The sequence below is a fragment of the Rhinatrema bivittatum genome, chromosome 1 (genome assembly GCF_901001135.1).
Source record: "Rhinatrema bivittatum chromosome 1, aRhiBiv1.1, whole genome shotgun sequence".
In the NCBI taxonomy this organism is placed as follows: Eukaryota; Metazoa; Chordata; class Amphibia; order Gymnophiona; family Rhinatrematidae; genus Rhinatrema; species Rhinatrema bivittatum.
Window position 1 is genome coordinate 521,526,034 of NC_042615.1, and position 18,329 is coordinate 521,544,362.

Genomic DNA, 18,329 nt, shown 5'->3' on the forward strand with positions numbered 1-18,329 from the left:
CTAGAAACAGGAGTGGTGCCGAGTGATTGGAGAAGAGCGGTGGTGGTCCCGCTCCACAAGAGTGGGAACAGAGAGGAGGCTGGTAACTACAGACCGGTTAGCCTCACTTCGGTGGTGGGAAAAGTAATGGAGTCACTGTTGAAAGAGAGAATAGTGAACTATCTACAGTCCGGAGAATTGATGGACCAGAGGCAGCATGGATTCACCAGAGGAAGATCCTGTCAGACAAATCTGATTGACTTTTTTGACTGGGTAACCAAGGAATTGGATCAAGGAAGAGCGCTCAATGTCATCTACTTGGATTTCAGCAAAGCTTTTGATACGGTTCCGCACAGGAGACTGGTGAATAAAACGAGAAGCTTAGGAGTGAGTGCTGAGGTGGTGACCTGGATTGAAAACTGGTTGACGGACAGAAAACAATGCGTGATGGTAAATGGAACTTTCTCTGAAGAGAGAGAGGTTTTAAGTGGTGTACCGCAAGGATCGGTGTTGGGACCGGTCCTGTTCAATATCTTTGTGAGCGACATTGCGGACGGGATAGAAGGTGAGGTTTGTCTTTTTGCGGATGACACTAAGATCTGCAACAGAGTGGACACGCCGGAAGGAGTGGAGAGAATGAGACGGGATTTAAGGAAACTGGAAGAGTGGTCGAAGATATGGCAGCTGAGATTCAATGCCAAGAAGTGCAAAGTCATGCATATGGGGAGTGGAAATCCGAATGAACTATATTCGATGGGGGGGGAAAGGCTGATGTGCACGGAGCAGGAGAGAGACCTTGGAGTGATAGTGTCTAATGATATGAAGTCTGCGAAACAATGCGACAAGGCGATAGCAAAAGCCAGAAGAATGCTGGTATGCATAGAGAGAGGAATATCGAGTAAGAAAAGGGAAGTGATTATCCTCTTGTACAGATCCTTGGTGAGGCCACACCTGGAGTACTGTGTTCAGTTCTGGAGACCGTATCTACAAAGAGACAAGGACAAGATGGAAGTGGTACAGAGAAGGGCGACCAGGAAGGTGGAGGGTCTTCATAGGATGACATACGAGGAGAGATTGAAGAATCTAAATATGTACTCCCTGGAGGAAAGGAGGAGCAGGGGTGATATGATTCAGACTTTCAGATACTTGAAAAACTTTAATGATCCAAAGACAACGACAAACCTTTTCCGTCGGAAAAAAATCAGCAGAACCAGAGGTCACGAGCTGAGGCTCCAGGGAGGAAGACTAAGAACCAATGTCAGGAAGTATTTCTTCACGAAAAGGGTGGTGGATGCCTGGAATGCCCTTCCGGAGGAAGTGATGAAGTCTAAAACTGTGAACTACTTCAAAGGGGCGTGGGATAAACACTGTGGATCCATCAAGTCTAGAGGGCGTGAATAAAGAGAAGGCATTCAAACACTGCACGGAGCGGCAGTAGCCACAGCGGCATTCAAACACTGCACGGAGCGGCAGTAGCCACAGAGGCATTCAAACACTGCACGGAGTGGCAGTAGCCACAGAGGCATTCACGGAGCGGGATGCCAGTGGCCAGTAGTTGGTGTTCCACCTTCACGGAGCGGAAGGATGGAGGGCTGCTATTTCCAAAAAAAAAATAAAATAAAACAAAACAAAAAAATAAAAACAGGGGTGGGTAAGAGTATGGGGCAAGGGGGTGCCTGCTTGTTACAGCGGTTGCTACCCCTAATTGAGCTGGATGTCACTTCGATGCAGATACAGAGCTGCTCTCTAAATTGGGTGGAGGGGAATTAGGGCTGGAGGGTACTGGAAGCCAATAGTAACAGGTGGGAGAGAGAAAAAGGGAAAAAAAATGGATAAAGTGCGTAGTTTGCTGGGCAGACTTGATGGGCCGTTTGGTCTTCTTCTGCCGTCATTTCTATGTTTCTATGATCGCACCGTCGCGGTGCGATCGCTGCCGGTTTCGCACCCAATAGCGCCACCATAGGAGGTGTAGCTATTGGGAGCGAAATAGGCAGCGAAAAGGCACCTACCTTTTCGCTGTCCGCGGCGTCGGCGCAGAGTCGGCCCCGGTGACGCCCCAACTCCTCCTCTTCCGGGACCGACTCCGCCCCATCCTGGTATCGCACGCGATAAGGGACTTTTCGCATGCAAAAGGTCCCTTATCACGTGCGAGCAGCTTGGAAAATGAAGCCCTTAGTCTGATATACCCAATATTTGGCTAGGTTATCCGGATATTTTAGCCCCTCCCTGTAATGGTCCTGAAGTGCCACTTTATTATCCGGCTAAATTAGAGCCAGATAAGTAGTTGAATTTGCCATTTAGCTGGATAAATTTTGAGTTATCTGTCTAAATGGCTTTTGGATATTTACCTCGTAAGTTTTGTTTTGTGCCATTAAATTAGTATTTTATTACTTGTTCCATTATGGCGTTAAGTTAAAGAGGAAGTTTCCTCCTGTCAGAGAACTTAGTTACAACAGTACTTTAACACTTTTGCTGCTCTTGAAAATAATAGATGCGTGACATCAATTTTCAGCCAGGCAGGAAGCAGATAAACTTATCCGACTAACTTATACCGGATATTCAGTTGCAGAAATGCCCTGCTGAATATATCTGGCTATCAGCAGACCTGTATTTGCCAATAGGCACACTAGGCCTGTGCCTAGGGTGGCAAAAGGTCTGGGGAGCAGCAGGGCCAGCTGAAGATTTGCTGCCACCCAACTGTGCTGAATCTCACTCAGCAAAGAGGAGCCTCCCGCCCAGCCCCTTCCTTCTCTCCCCTCCTGGTGCAGAGAACAGGAGGGACAGGGTGAAGCTGGAAGAGACAGAGTAAAGAAAATGCTCTACTCTCTATTCCAGTTTCTCCCATTCCGTTCAGTGCACGGAACAGGGGGAGAAAGGTAAGGCCAGAGCCCACAGCAGGGAGCAGGGGAAAGGCGCTCTGCTCCCTAATGCGGCCCTTCTCCTGTTGGTTCAAGGACGTGGAGAGAGGAAATGATCCCGGAGCAGATAGAGCAGAGCAAAGAAAGCGGCACCTTAAAGACCTTCTGCTCTGTTCTCCCTTCTCCGGGAGGTGGAGGGGGGCAACAGCACCAACAGTGCCTAGGGGAGGCAAAAATCCTACATCCGTCACTGGCTATCAGGAAGTTAGCCGGATACGGTTGTAACTTTAGGACTGCTTTCATGTAGTCCCAAAAGCATAGCCGGATTGCTCAACCTCACCCCGGAGCACCCCCTGACACACTGCCAAGTTATCCAGATAAAATCCAACTGGAAGATTTGCATAGAATTCATGTTAAATTACTTTATTATATGTAACATTCTTCAAAATTCCAAATTAGAGATGAACCAAACAGGGCATACTTGCCAAAGCCTCCAAAATAGTCTGAAGGAAAAGCATCAAAGTATTCTAAAAACTTAGAAGCTCAGAGGTGGATTGGAGTGCGTGACATACCACGGTCAATATTCAAAGACATTTCTCAGGTAGGTATTCAGAACTTGGCATTCCTCAGCATAGCTCAGAGGTTATCCTGAGAAATGTCTTTGAATATTGACCGTGGTATGTCACACACTCCAATCTACCTCTGAGCTTCTACGTTTTTAGAATACTTTGATGCTTTTCCTTCAGACTATTTTGGAGGCCTTGGCAAGTACGCCCTGTTTGGTTCATTACTAATTTGAAATTTTGAAGAATGTTACATATAATAAAGTAATTTAATATGAATTCTATGCAAATTAGCAGCACTGTATTCATAGGTAGAGAATTGGGTCACTGTTGGGAAGTTTCCACTATGTTGTTAAAAAAAAAACATTGTTTAGGGAGGCCTTTGCCTCCTATGTTTGTCTTGACTTAACTTAGCCTATCGGATTTTATTATTGTATTTTAGGATTTGGATATTTGTTTTATGTTGTTTGTATTATATATTGTTGATGTATTATTGGAACCCACCTAGAACAGATTCTGGTAATTGGCGGGATATAAATGATTGAAAATTAAATAAATAAATGTAATTAATAGATTGTGCAATAGAAACATGAGCCTGGTGTTTTGGAAGTGTGCTGGCTGACCGCAGTAAATGTGAGAAATTGAGATTTTACCCAACATGGCTGACTGAGGTTCATTCCTGTCATGGTATACGCAAAATAAACCCTTTTGGAGACACCACCCCATGGATAAAATAAACCATATGCAAAGTCTTCCAGTTTGTCAAACGTTTCAAATTACCAAATCAAATAAATAAATCTCAAATCGCTTTGTAGCAGGTTTCAGGAAAAGATAAGACCTTTTTCATAAAGGTATTCCTCTCATTGCATGCCTGTGGGGAAAGCCCTTTTACGTTGTATACCAGGCCCTCTGTGCTCCCGAGAAAGGGTGGAGGCTCTGGACTCCACGTTGACCCATTTGACTCCTTCCAGATGCTCAGGAAATGCCTACCAGGCGTCTTTCCCACTAAGTTGAGTATGTCTCCATTTAGCCAACGAGTTCACTGGAGTCTCTGTCTCCAAGTCCCCATTTTTACTGAACCCGGATTCTTTTTATAAGGATTGTTTTGTTTTGTTTTTTTTTACTTGAGCAGTTTTAGTGTATGTCTCTGGATGTTACAACTGAAGAAGGGGCCATTGAGGCCTTGAAAACCTGTGTGCAGTGCTGGCCCAATCAAAGATGCCATAACTTGCAAAGACTCAAGTCCCCACTATATATTACAAGCATTATTTCATCCTTCAGTAAGCTCTGGATTATCTGGAGCCATCGCACGTTTCCATCAGATGAAATACAGGTAGACAGCAAATCCAGTTAAATGCTTTTGGGTTTTTGTTTTTTTTTAGAGTGGCCATGCTGCAAAAGAACAGGGTTTGATTTCCTGGGCCAGAACTCTGCTCTCTGGTTCTGCTCAGAGCCGGGGTTGCTGCGGAAGCAGCACTCACAGACCTTGGGTTGGAGGATACGGTCCTCTCTCAACAGGGACATCCAGCGGCCAGACTGTTTCCACGTTACTGCATTAGAAATGGAGCTGTAGGTCTGTAGCCCCTGTGCCAAGGACGCTCGCTCTGATAGCAGCGCTGAAAGTTGGGGAAATCAGAGATGGAAATAATTGCCAGGTGGTTGTGAAGGAACATTCCTGGTGCCAAATTCTAACAGAGCTGGTTCTGATTGAGCTGGAAACTCAAAGGAGCAGGAGGGTTGTTTTTTGTTTTTTTAAAGAGAAGGTTTCTCTCTTTCTCTGCAAGAATAATTAAGGTTTTCATTCTGTGAACGGCTGCTGACAATGAATGGTGCATAGAAACTCATATCATGGCTGCAATAAAATATTTATCCACAATATATACAAGTGTGATATTAGGGAAGGGACTAAACAATAGCAATAATAGTTTTATGGTGGCTGCCAGTAAAAAAAAATATCCTGGCAGTTTTTTCCGTGATTGCTTTAATAGATTTATCTCTTAAAGAGTTCTACATATAAACTATGTTTCGGCTGCCAACTGTGTTTTGTTTTTTTTTTCTAATTGAGTGTAAAGGAACGACACTCCAGTAACGCAAAATTACTTTACCTTTATTTTTCATTTTCATCTGATTTAATATGGTTTCCTTATTTTATATAATTGTATTTTTAGTTTGAAAGTCCATATTTTTTTTTTTTTTTTTTTTTTTTTAGAACAAAACCAGATGCAGGCATTTACAATATGGACTGCTTTAAAGAGGAAGTTTATCAGTTCAGTGTCAGTGTTTCTGAGATCTCTGAGGAGATACAGGGGGGGGAGAGTTTGTTCCCCCTCACCAAGGCTAGAAGTAGAAACTTTTATTTTTTGCAAATCTTTCTGGGGTTTGTTTTTTTTCCAGGCCTTAACATCTCGATGGATGTATCCTATCTTATTTAATTCCTGGTCAATGCACAGATATCCCACCTTCAGTGAATCCCGTGTCCCCCTGCCCCCTTGCCTTTTCCTACAGCCCGGCCCTGTGAATGTGCCTCGTAGTGCATTCGGCGTAATTGTACCAGCTTTTCTATCATTGCTGGTACCTGTGGGTTCATAATAAAAACCTAAACAGTTCTTAAGCTCTGTGGACCGTTATTTTTCAATCCTGGACCCTGTGAGAAACAGGCAGCCTGGTTTGCAGTTTAGCTGCGCCACTGTTTCTGCCCTGCAGTTTTTACAGCAAAGCTGCGAACTCGCCACACCCCAGCGATGGTCTCCGATTGTGGTTTTCCAGTTGTTCATTGTCTGACTTTGAGCTAGCAAAAAAGCGCTTTGCGGGGCTGGGAATCGTCGAGTGGAGCATGCAGCTAGAGCTGTCCCTGCGTGCTGGGCTCCGAAGCTCTTCTCTAACCATTCTCCTATCTCTGTTTATTCCATGCTAAGCAGACGGCCCAGAAATTAGCCAAAAGCAGGAAGAAGGTGCAGTACCACCTCGTTAGTCTGATGTTATGGCTGCTCCTTTTCTTTTCGTTGTCGCTTCTCTTTAATTTTGCGTTTTCATTTTCTGCATCCAGCAAGCTCCGTTCAGATTTGTTTCCACCACCAAAGCTGACATTGCTTGAAGCATCGCTCATATTTCTGCCAGCTTGCCCATTTTCGTTTCTGTTCGGTTGCTTTTGCCATGAAACCATTTCATTTTTCTCCGTGTGTCATTTAAATAATGGGGTACAGATTGGATTTGTCAAAAAAAAAAAGGGAAATAGGCAGTAGACCCCTCACTAAAAATTCTCCCCTCCCACCGTTTTCTCAGTAAGCAGGCAACGTGCGTTGGGTATTCAATTCTATGTAGTAACTGAGCAAAAAGTTATTATGTCAAATGGATCTTGTAGATGTATCAAATTGCTGGATGCAAAAAACTACCCTCCCCAAAGAACCCCACTGTGCATATTGTATATGTCCAGATAAAGCGCGCACACTGATATAATGTAAATAGCACATTTGTCTCCCTCTGATGAAGTTTCCTTTTTGCATGTCAGCTAATTCTGAACGTGGATGAATGAGCATTTACGCACCTCTAGCCTCTAACTCTGCTTTCTGCAGTGGTTCTTACTTTCCTGGATCAGATAAGCCCTGTGACACCAGACATATAAGCAAAATATACATATTGGAACCTTTCAGTGCTCTCTGACCCTGCCCGGGGCGTTCACTGTATTCTAGTTTGTATGGGCTGGTACCTTCCGAGCAGAAGCCCCATCTCAGGATTAGGTGAATATCCTGCGATAGAGATGCATTTCCCTCTGAAAGAGGAAGACCTTGTTGTAAAAGGAAAGCCACAATTCTATCTCAGATGCTATACATTTTGAAGGTTTTAAAAAAAATAAAACATTTAGGAATGGGTGCAATATGGAAATAAGTTTTAGTGAGCAACATTATAGACAAGTCTTACTATCATTCTTGTGTGTGTATATACATTATATATATATATCTATCTTTCTGGTAATGTAATATTGTACAGTAACAGTGGTGTGCTGGTGATTGTGCAGTAATAATGGGCAATAACATGCTGGTAATTGTGTTGTAATATATATATGTATATATATAGTACTGTACAATAAACAGTGATGTGCTGGTGATTATGCGGTGGTGCAATACTGCGCAATAACGGGGTCATGTTGGAGACTGTACAATGCTCTGGCGTGACCGTGTGTTGTACTGGTGATTGGTAATGTCGTATTTTACAGTTACATTGCTGTGCTGGTAACTGTGCAGTAATATAAACAAGTCCGCTGGTTTTCTGCAGCTCTGCGAACACCGAATTTACAGCAACAGAATGTTCTCTGTGCTGCTGAATCGCTACTTTTTCAAATACTTTTTTTTAACTTGAATAATTGAATGCAAAGAGAGAAAATGACAGAAAATGCTCAAGGTCTAAAGGACTTTTCTGAAAAAAACGGTTCAGCATTGTTAAGAGGCGGTTGGCGTGGGGGGGGGCGAGTGTGAGGAAGAAGGGGTAATGTAAAGATTTTGTTAGTGAGGAGGGAGGCCCGGGCCGGCAGCGATCCTCTTCTGGACCTTTAAATGCTTTTTTTTGTTTGTTTTTTTTAATGTTGAGGCAAGGTTCTGGGTCAGCGGGGGGAGGGGAGGGCATTGGACTGAGAGGCCTGTAACTTGGTTTTTGATTTTTTTCAGATGTGCTACTTACCCGGATATCTCTAAAGATATCCGGGTAAGTAGCTAGTTATTCAGCCACACGAGCCCACAAAACCTAGCCGGACATACCTGATATTTGGCTACGTTAGCTGGATAACCGAACCCCTCCCCAGAATGTCCCTGGAATGTGCCTTTTAAATCCGGCTAAACTATAGTCAGATAAGTAGTTGTCCAGCTATAATTTAGCAGAACAAGTGTCTGAAATTGCCAGATTAGCCATTTAAACGGATAACTTTTCAATTATCCATTTTAAATGGCTTTTGAATATCTCCCCCCAGATGTAGCTTGACCAGAACATGGACAGGACAGAGGCCATGTTCTCCTTTTAGTGGATTTGCACTTAAACAATGTTAAGCAGCTTTCTCCCTCCCAAGGTATTTAGAGAAATCAAAAAATTACCGAAAATAGCAAAGTAGCTTTAATGTCATAAACAAACAGTTAAAAATCCCCCCAAATTATCTTTCTCCCGCGTGCAGCAATTGTTCACTGTTTAAATGGAATCAAACAGACTTGATTTGCATTTCAAGAATTCTCTGCATCTCTCCCTGAATCTGCTGCAGAAAACTAGGGGCCCTTTGAATATAATTCTGTACAGTAACACTGCTGCTTGTTCTCTGACACCATGCCCTCGCTTTTCTGGAGTGGTGAATGTGTGGTGGTGGTGGTGGTGGTATCCTGTGCAGTAATGTTTAAGTGCATGCAGTCTCGTAACCCTGCCCATCACTGCTCCTCTGGTGACTGTGTAGTAGTATTGCCGTAACATGTGCTGCCCCGGTGATCGTGGCTTGGTGCCAGTGTTTGTGGTCTGCTGTCAGTGCTACAGATTTCCTCTGAGAGGGGGCGGGGGAGGGGGGCGGGGATGCCCTGTTTTGATTCTTACCCATTTGATTTGCAGGCCGTGGAAGGGGAGGCCCAGCCCATGACAGAAGTGGACCTCTTCATCTCCACGCAGAGAATAAAAGTGCTCAACGCTGATACGCAGGTACGCGGGTGCACGGCCGTTAGACACAGGGGAGGTGGGACTGCTTTTCCTGATCCGCAGCTCCCCTGTGAGTGTGTAACATCTGTCTGTCCGGTGTTGCACTTTGTGCCATGTTTTTTGGATGTTGGGCATGCCCATGCGAAGAATAACTAAAGGAGTTCACACACAGGAGGCGGCCACAGCAGCACGTGGCATGGATACAATGAGTTGTTTGCACGGTCAATATAGGTGGCTGCAGGGCCCAAGTATCTGCAACCGATAAACAGGTAACCAAGTTGAATACTGAAGTTGTGGCTGCTCTAATCTCCTTTCTGTGTTACCCCTGCCACCCTTCAGAGAAGTCTTTTTCTGACTGGTCCGCAGTTCCAGAGAAAGCAGCTGCCGGATATCGTCCAGCACCCGCCCTGATGCCCTAGGAGAATCAGACTTCATCCATAACCCCTTTCCGGGGGGGCATTTGGTATTCTGCCACCTCTTTTACACAGAAAACTGAGATGGAGCCCATCCGTCCTCCCCCTCACCCCAGCCTGGCAGAGGCTGAAATGCTATTGGCCAGATTAGCGCCGTCTCTTATGTCCTGTGTGGTTTGCCGATACAAAAATGATTGGCAGTTTTGTTATGAATGCAAAGATAAAAAAAGACAAAAATAAAAGGAGAGGATATCAGTCATGCAGTCTGTTTGAGAGTGAGCAGTGCTTGGTCTCCCAGCCACGTCTCACACTGGAAGGCCGATGCTGTGTGATCTTGGGTGCTTTTTTTTTTTTGCCTGCTTAGCTGACCACTGACCTCCGGGTTTCTTTGCACGCAGGAGACGATGATGGATCACCCTCTGAGGACCATTTCCTACATTGCTGACATTGGGAATATCGTGGTGCTGATGGCCCGCCGCCGCATACCGCGGTCCAATTCCCAGGACAGTGTGGAGGCATCTCACCCTTCCCAGGACGGGAAGAGGCAGTACAAGATGATCTGCCATGTCTTCGAGTCGGAGGACGTGAGTAATGACCTGGGGGGGAGGGAGGAACGAGGGGACGCTCCCCTTGCTGTCAAGGGAGATAAATGGGCTCAGAGATGTGTGCAATGTGATAACCCGGTGGTTCACGTTACCGGCATGGAAGGAAGTGAGCAGTTTCCGATGTAGTTCAAGCTTTGTTTAGTCTTATCATTATGAGGCACTTGGTCAATGTTGCCCCCAGCCCCCCGGAAAAAACCTCTCCGCCAGAAGAGCCTGTCACGTGTAGAATATTCCTTTCTAAACTCTCATCCGATGACGCAAATTCTCTATAATAGTGGACATTTTGTGCAGTGGGTTGTGTCACGTGGCACATTGCCTCCCTTGGTTTTGGCTCTTTTTTTTTACTGAGTTGTCGCCGACTTTCATAGCTTCTTAAAGGGGTGCTGCCCACTTGACACAAAACGTGTCCTCTAAAGTGCAGCGCTGTGCAACCTCAGAAGGAAAAAGGAGCTTTTAAAGGTGCGATTGAGTAGGTAACTGGAAAACCTTTTTTTTTTCCCCATATTGATAGCATTAGAAACCCATATAGTGGCTGTGATGGGCCCCACCGTGCACCGCACACACGCACACTGCAAAGGACTAGAGAGAAATGCAGCATACGATACCTGGAAGAAAGCAGAGAAACCACAGAAAAAATTGCTTTAAAAAAATATCTTGTTTTATCCCCGATGTTTTCCCTCTTTTTAGAGATCCTAAACCTCAGATGGCGTGCCTGGGCAACACATGTGCCCTTGCTGGGCTGGCGGGAAGTCTCCTCTGAGGTCTACCCTGAGCTGCATTTGGTCTTTGGCAGGGCTCTCCTCAGTAGAGGCAGCTGTCATCCTCTTTCCCCCCCCCCCCCGGGATGGCATGCGCTGCCTCTGAGGTGCTCTCTTGCCCATTGGACCGGAGGCTGGAACTAGCGTCTTCTCCCCTGCCATGCGCGATCCCGTGGCGTGAGCCAGGTGCCAGGCCTCGGTGTTTATCTGGCTGTGGAAAGGGTCAATAATTGCCCCAGCACCTTCCCCACGGCTGATGAGTTTCCCTTTTGCTGGTGAGAACCCAGAGTCTGGGAATTCGTCGTGGCAGAGAGGCAAAAGTTGCAGAAGGCCGTGGAAGCCTGCCTTCCCCAGCCATGCCATCCAGCACACACCTTGCCTGAACGTTGCTGCTTATCATAATCTGCTCTGAAGCGGCGCCTTCCCCCCCACATTTGAGATGCTGTCTTGGAGTAATGAGCTGTGGCAAGTTATTGAATTCTCCTCGCTGACTGTGTGTGTGTGTGTGTGTGTGTGTGTGTGTGTGTGTGTGTGTGCCTGCCGGCATTTGAAAGCCCTGACGAGGGCAGATTTGCTGAGAGAACACGACTATTTGAATTTCCATTGAAATGTGGCAGAGTAAGGGAATTTCTTAGGGGAAGGGGAGGAGGGAGACTGTCTGTAAATTACATTTTTTTTTTTTTTTTTGCCCACTCTCCCCACCCCTCAGAAACCAGAGGTCTAGCACAGTGTTTCCCAACCTGTGTGCCTTTTTTTTTTTGGTGTGATCCAGGCGTGCCACGAAAAAGCCGTCGCTATCCGCATTGTTTGCCTCATGGAGACTGGGGTGCCACGCAGCATTGTTTGTTAATGTAGTTGTGCCTTGGGCTTGATAAGGTTGGGAAATAACTGGTCTAGCAGTTAAAGCAGCAGCACTACCTAATCAGCTGGCATTTCTTTTTTTTTTTTTTTTTTTACTCTTCTGCTCCCTTTATTGTGTTTATTTCTAGTTTCCTTTATTTCTTAAATTCTTTTTATTTCTTGTATTTTTGCACTTTTTTAAATTATAAGCTAACCTTCTATATATGATGGTCAGGAAATATATTTTTTTTTTGTAATCTCTTTTTCTGAACCACTTCTGTTGTCAGGGCTCAGTATCTAAACATGAACCGGATAGGACTTAGCCAGTTAAATTCCAAGTCCCATAAAGGTCACTAGTTAGCTGGATAGGTCTTTTACCTGCTATTAATTAAGTTGACTTAGAAAATAGCCACTGCTATTACTAGCAACAGTAACATGGGATAGACTTAGTTTTTGGGTACTTGCCAGGTTCTTATGGCCTGGATTGGCCACTATTGGAAACAGGATGCTGGGCTTGATGGACCCTTGGTCTGACCCAGTATGGCATGTTCTTATGTTTCTTATTTAAAACTGTAGTGGCTTCAAAGTTCGTTTATGAGGAGAGCAATTTTTTTAAAAACCTTTATTTATAACTTTTCACAATTATGTAACAGACAACACCATTCTGTATAACTCTATCAGCAGCAACAAGCCCCCCATGTGGATGGGCATGGAAAACACAGTATCATATCCAAGGTTCATGATAGCACATATGATAAATCAAACAACTTTGCGAATGTATGCGGATGTATGCTGATGATATGCCACTGCCCACCCTTCCCACCTTCCCCTTGTCTCCTCCCCCCCACCCCCCTCCCTACTTCCCCTTAGCGCTATCTAGTGTGAACAAGAAAGTCATATATCACATCAGTCTTTGTAGGCTTTGATCCTGGGTGATGCTGAGGTGAAAAAATTTGTCAGTACCAAAGAAGGTGCTCCTAGGCCAAGACTGTAGTCCATGCTGTTGGCTTGAAAGAATGTGTACCAAGGCACACCGATGGCGTGGCACTGTTACACTGTCGAGTCCATGATTTTGCTGTGAGCCCGAGGGTTAAGAGATAGCAAGTACGGATTCCAAATGGCCAGATACTGGTCATATCTTTTTGTAGATGGCGAGGTCTTTGCCGATAGGTGCTCATAAATGGCTAATCGGTGTATTTTTAGGCACCATTGGGTCAGCGACGGGGGTTCCTTAGCTACCCATTGGGTAAGAATTGTCTGCGTCGCCAATAACAAGGCTTTACTCAGGAAACTACATTGAGAGTGTCTGTGTAGATATAGCACCACTTCTCTGATAAGATGCAGCAAACAATGTTTCGGATCTATAGGCAAAGTCAACACTAAGAGGCCACTGAGGTAGCGGAGAACCTGGGTCCAGAATTGTCAAATAGGTGCACAGTCCCAGAAATTGTGAAGCAGTGTGGCTCTAGCCATGGCGCATTTAAGGCAGGCCGGTGACGTTATCAACTTCCATTTATAAGCCAGAAGAGGTGGAACATACGTTCCATGTAGTAGTTTGTATTGAGTTTCTCTCAATTGCACATTCTCTACACATGTAGCTATGGCTTTGAAACATCGTGTAATATGAGAGGAGATGAGATCTGGCTGTTCAGATCCTGAGTCATATGTCCGCCAGTATTTCTGTCCTATTTGAGGTGCCCAAGAAAAAGGAGTTTCTTCACCATAGTAGCACATGTTCTGCGTTGCGAAGTTGGGGTAAGAAATCTGTGCAAACCCGGAATGGTGACAATGGTAAACTGTCTGTCCCAGGTCTGTAAAAAATGCCAGATTTGTAAATATGCAAAGAAACAAGCAGAGGAAAATCCATATTTCGTTTGTAACTCCGTAAAAGATTGAAGGTGGCTGCCCATGGAGTCTACTAGCTGGCGAAAGTGTGTAAGGCCCGCCAATTTCCATTGAAGAAAAACAGACCTCTCCCAACTGGGGGTAAATGCAACAACAGTTGCGAATGTCAATGTCCGCCAAGAAACTTGGAACTGTGAGCACAACCATTTCCACGCAGCGTGGCATGCCCGAAAGTACGGGAATTCTCGGACATGGGGTAGTAGTGTCGACTGTGGGACTACAAGGAGGTTGCATAATTCAAAAGGTTGGCACCAGGCCCGAAATAGATCCTTGGGTATCAAAACATCAGTGGCACTGATCCAATCTTGAAGGTGGCATAGCAGGTTGGCGATATAGTACAGGTGGATATTAGGGCACATCAAACCCCTCTCAGATAATGAACGCATTAACAATGTCAAGCCTATTCGTGTTTTTTTATTTCTCCAAAGAAATCCTCGAAGCACCTTGTTTAGCTCTGTGATATGCTGACGCTGTATCCATATCGGTAGCATTTGCATGACATACAGCCACTTGGGCAGTTCGATCATTTTAAAGAGCTGTATGTATTCTGCCAGATAAAGATAATGGTATGTCGATCCAGTCTTTCAACTTCTGTTTGATCTTGGTAAGCAAAGGAGCAATATTAACAGTATATATATATTACTAATATCTATCAGAATATGTGTCCCCAAATACTTCATTGTGGCAGTAACCAATCGCAAAGGAAAGACTCCTGGCCAGATCCCATGTACCTGGCCAGTAACGTCTATGGCTTCCAATTTGTCCACATTAATCTTTAGCCCGAAAATTGGCCAAATAGGACCTGCAGCTCTAAGACTCTGCGTAATGAAGTAGTTGGGTTCTTTACAAATATGAGCACATCGTCAGCAAATGCAGCCACTTTAAAACATGTTTTCCCCACTGTTAGACCCTCAATACCCATATCTGCATTAATAGCCTTAAGAGAGGGTCAAGCGTGAGGATGTATAACAATGGGGAAAGGGGGCAACCTTGCCGGACTCCTCTCTGTATAGCAAAGGAGGAGGACATTAGGCCATTGGCTACGGTAATGGATTGTGGTTGTTGGTTTGGGGAGAGCAATTTTTAAAGCCATTGGCACAGGTAAACGGCGATTATTGTATGTAACTTGGCCCCCTGGAGAGTGCATTCCCTCAATATGGCTAAAACTACATTTGCAGGGTCCCACAGCACGCCTGCTTTTGGCAGCATTTTAGAGGAGGCATGGGAGGGGGCGTGTCTAGATTGGGGAGGGAAATAACGCAAGCAGATTGCATCTTCAAGTCAGCACTTGTTATTTTTCATGAGAAAGGTACCTGCAGAAAGCGCAAGTGCATAAGCCTGAAGGTACGATGCCTGCAGCAGGTTTTAAAACAAAAGTACATGTGTAGTTTCTCTGGTAGTATGACCACAGGTGAAGCTTTATCCCAGTTCAGGCAGATAGTTTGGAAACTGCCCCCATAATTATTAATACGCAGTTATATGTGCAGGCAAATAGTTATTTAGAAATGCATAAAGAATGTTTTAAACAATTGTTACAGAATTTCTTTTACTATATGTTGGATTTAATTAAAAGGCGAGAAGGCCGTTGATGCCTGAAGTACACAAGGAAGGGTAACAGCTCAGCCTAATTTTTCTCTTCACGGACCATCCTTTTTAATCGATGCTTCAATTTTGTGTGCTTGTTCTGTCAGTACATCCCTAAGGTAGTCGACTGATGGTTGACTCCTACTTGGAAGTCTGAAATCTCTAATACAGTGTTTCCCAACCTTTTTAAGACTAAGGCACACCTAGATTAACAAAAATGTTGTGTGACACACCACCCTCCATGAAGCAGACAAAGCAGATATGGAGGGGACTTGTGTGGTCAAAAGCAGAGCTAGGGAAGCACTGAAAGCTCCACCAGTTTCTTCCAAATTTTATAACAAAGGGATAGAGAAGACAGAGACACACATGAACATATCGCAATAGGCCAGTTCCCTCTATAAGTCATTATGAAATGGGCAACTGGCTTGGTTAGTTACCTAGGTTGCCACAAGTGGCTGTCACAACTCCTCCACTGCTTGCTACTCCTAGTACTCATAATGAGTCATGTCCACTTCCTGGTGCATGCTTGCCCTGTGTCACTTAGCCTGGCGATAAGACGGCGGCAGGAAGCGCAGGAGGGGGGAAGATGAAGGGGTTGTTGTGACACACTGCATGCCAAACAAAGCAGGGCCTGGTTATCTGTGCCCTAAATTGTATAGGCTCTAGTTAGCATGTAGCGTAGTCTGTGATGACCGCAGTGTCTTGAAATCCTTTTGCTGACTTCTCCAAAGTTCTTACCAGGTCCATGGCATTTCCCTCAAATGGAGTCTCTGCTAGTGGAAAAAGTACTAGTACAACCTCTTGAATTCTGGGAAAGAAGTGCAGGAATTTTTCGTAGACCCCTGGACAGATAAAGTGTTACATGCAGTCTTGGGTTTTCTATATATCCAGATGACCACCAAAGAGAGGCTACAGGCCAAAGCAAGTACCTTTTTGCAATGTACAAAACACGTCTATATTTTACAATACCATAATAATCCCATGACATTATGTCTGTGACTTGATAGACTGAAATTAAGCCTTGTGACATGTTTTCTGATAGATCTGTTGACTTAATGAATAATCAACCTGCAAGGGTTGATTGTAGACGCTGGTAGTTTGTTCAGGTGGTGGGTCTTGTTGATAGGTAGCTCGAGTCATTGTAGAAGGTGAGGTGCCACCAGTTACATTCCTATGAGAAAAAAATGCCAAAGGTTAATGAAACGGATAGTAAGAATGTGTGTTTTTCTAAACATGTTTTACATAGCAACTAAGAGATTGTCCCTGGTATTAGTCTGTTATTTCACTCTAAAAATTGTTAACTGAAATATAGAACATGGAATAATATATTTCTTTATGGGTATTTTGCATAGTTGTGGTTTCCAGACTTCAGTCAAAAGCTTGGATCCAGCATGTCTTAATCCCTCCCATTGTATATGATTGCACAGTCCTTTCTTTTTTTCTGAAAACAATAGCTGTCCTCTGCATACAAGTCCTTGATGCTGGCGAACATTCCTGTCATCCTATAATAGAAAAAGTTGCATGAATGGTTGGTGATCCTCACTAGTGGTTGACTACAAGGGCATCCTATCTGCCCTTGTAGTTAACCACCGTGCCCTTCACAGCAACTCAGAGGGGAACAAGGACACTAAATGAATACAAATGAGTAATGTAGGATAGCTGCAGCTTTATATAACAAAAAAAATAGGAAAAGCAAAGAGAACCAACCGACTTTAGCTTTATGTTGGCTGGTAAAGGGACTCAGCTGGTGTGAGGGATTACCCAAGAGGTGGTAAGGGCTATGTCTCCAGTGAGGTTTATTGTAATGCTTGTTTCTGTGATTGTTATTCTTAGCCCTGTTTTCTGTGCAAAAAGCAAAGAGCCTTGAATAATCAAACTAGCAAGACCGAGGAGAAATGACTGTCCGTGGAGGGGAAGGAGTTGGGTGGTTGGTCGGAGACTGGTGTACATTTGCAAGTGCATCAGGAAATTTAAATGAGGATCAAACTAGTGCAGATTTTAAATTCCTGCTCTCCCCTTTTCCTTCTTTATAAAGAATTATCTTAAAAAAATAAAGGGGTGACCTCCTTCTCCCCCAGCTGAGCATCAAAGTCTAAATTCAAACAAATGGTAATGGAGCCCACGAGGGAGGGAGTTATACTTGACCTAGTGTTCACTAACGGGGATAATGTCTCAAATGTCCGGATAGGTGTCCACCTCAGCACCAGTGATCGTCAAACAGTATAGTTTGACATTGCAAACAGGATACGGAGAAGACCCGAGTTTTGACTTTCAAAAATACAGACTTTGTTGAAATGGGGACATACCTGGATGTAGAACTAGAAGACTGGGAGAAAATGGGAGAGGTGGAACAAAAGTGGACCAAACTAAAAGGAGCAATCACAAAAGCAGCAAATCTATACATTAAACTTAGGGAAACGAAAAAAGTAATCAAGAAAGCCTGATGAGGTTCATCCCAGGATATTGAGGGAGCTCAAGAGATATGCTGGCAGGTCCGCTATGTGACCTGTTCAATAGATCCTTGAAAACGGGAGATGTGCCGAGTGATTGGAGAAGAATGATGGTGGTCCTGCTTCACAAGAGTGGGAGCAGAGAGGAGGCTGGAAACTACAGGCTGGTTAGCCTCACCTTGGTGGTGGGAAAATTAATGGAGACTCTCCATAGTGAACTATCTACAATCCAGTGGATTGCTCGATCCAAGACAGCATGGATTCACCAGGGGAAGGTCCTGTCAGACGAATATGATTGATTTTTTTGATTGGGTGAGTAGAGAATTGGATCAGGGAAGAGCACTCGATGTGAATACTTGGATTGTAGTAAAGCTTTTGATACGGTCCTTTATAGAAGACTCATGAATACAATAAGCTTGGGAATGAGCGCCAAGGTGGTGGCTTGGATTACAAATTGGTTGACGGATAGAAGACAGTGTGTGATGGTAAATGGATGGAACCTGCTCTGAAGAGAAAACAGTGTTAAGTGGAGTGCCACAGGGATTGGTTTTGGGACCGGTTATGTTCAATATCTTTGTGAGCAACATTGCGGAAGAGATAGAAGGTAAGGTTTGTCTATTTGCGGATGATACTAAGACCTGCAATAGAGTGGACATGCCAGAATGAGTAGATAGAATGAGACGTGATTTAAGAAAGCTTGAACGGTGGGCGAA

The 18,329-nt window shown here is 44.5% G+C and overlaps 1 protein-coding gene across 2 annotated transcripts in view; it reads left to right on the plus strand.

The window, feature by feature from the left end:
* Positions 1-18,329, plus strand: part of APBA1 (amyloid beta precursor protein binding family A member 1) — a 269,347-nt gene that overhangs the window by 197,091 nt on the left and 53,927 nt on the right. Inside the window, exons 6-8 of one of the 2 annotated variants that reach the window (XM_029612798.1) lie at positions 6,319-6,351; positions 8,978-9,064; positions 9,873-10,058. In XM_029612798.1, coding sequence (XP_029468658.1) covers positions 6,319-6,351; positions 8,978-9,064; positions 9,873-10,058 — 306 coding nt within the window. The remainder of the gene's footprint in view (positions 1-6,318; positions 6,352-8,977; positions 9,065-9,872; positions 10,059-18,329) is intronic. The other variant, XM_029612808.1, reaches the window with a different exon arrangement.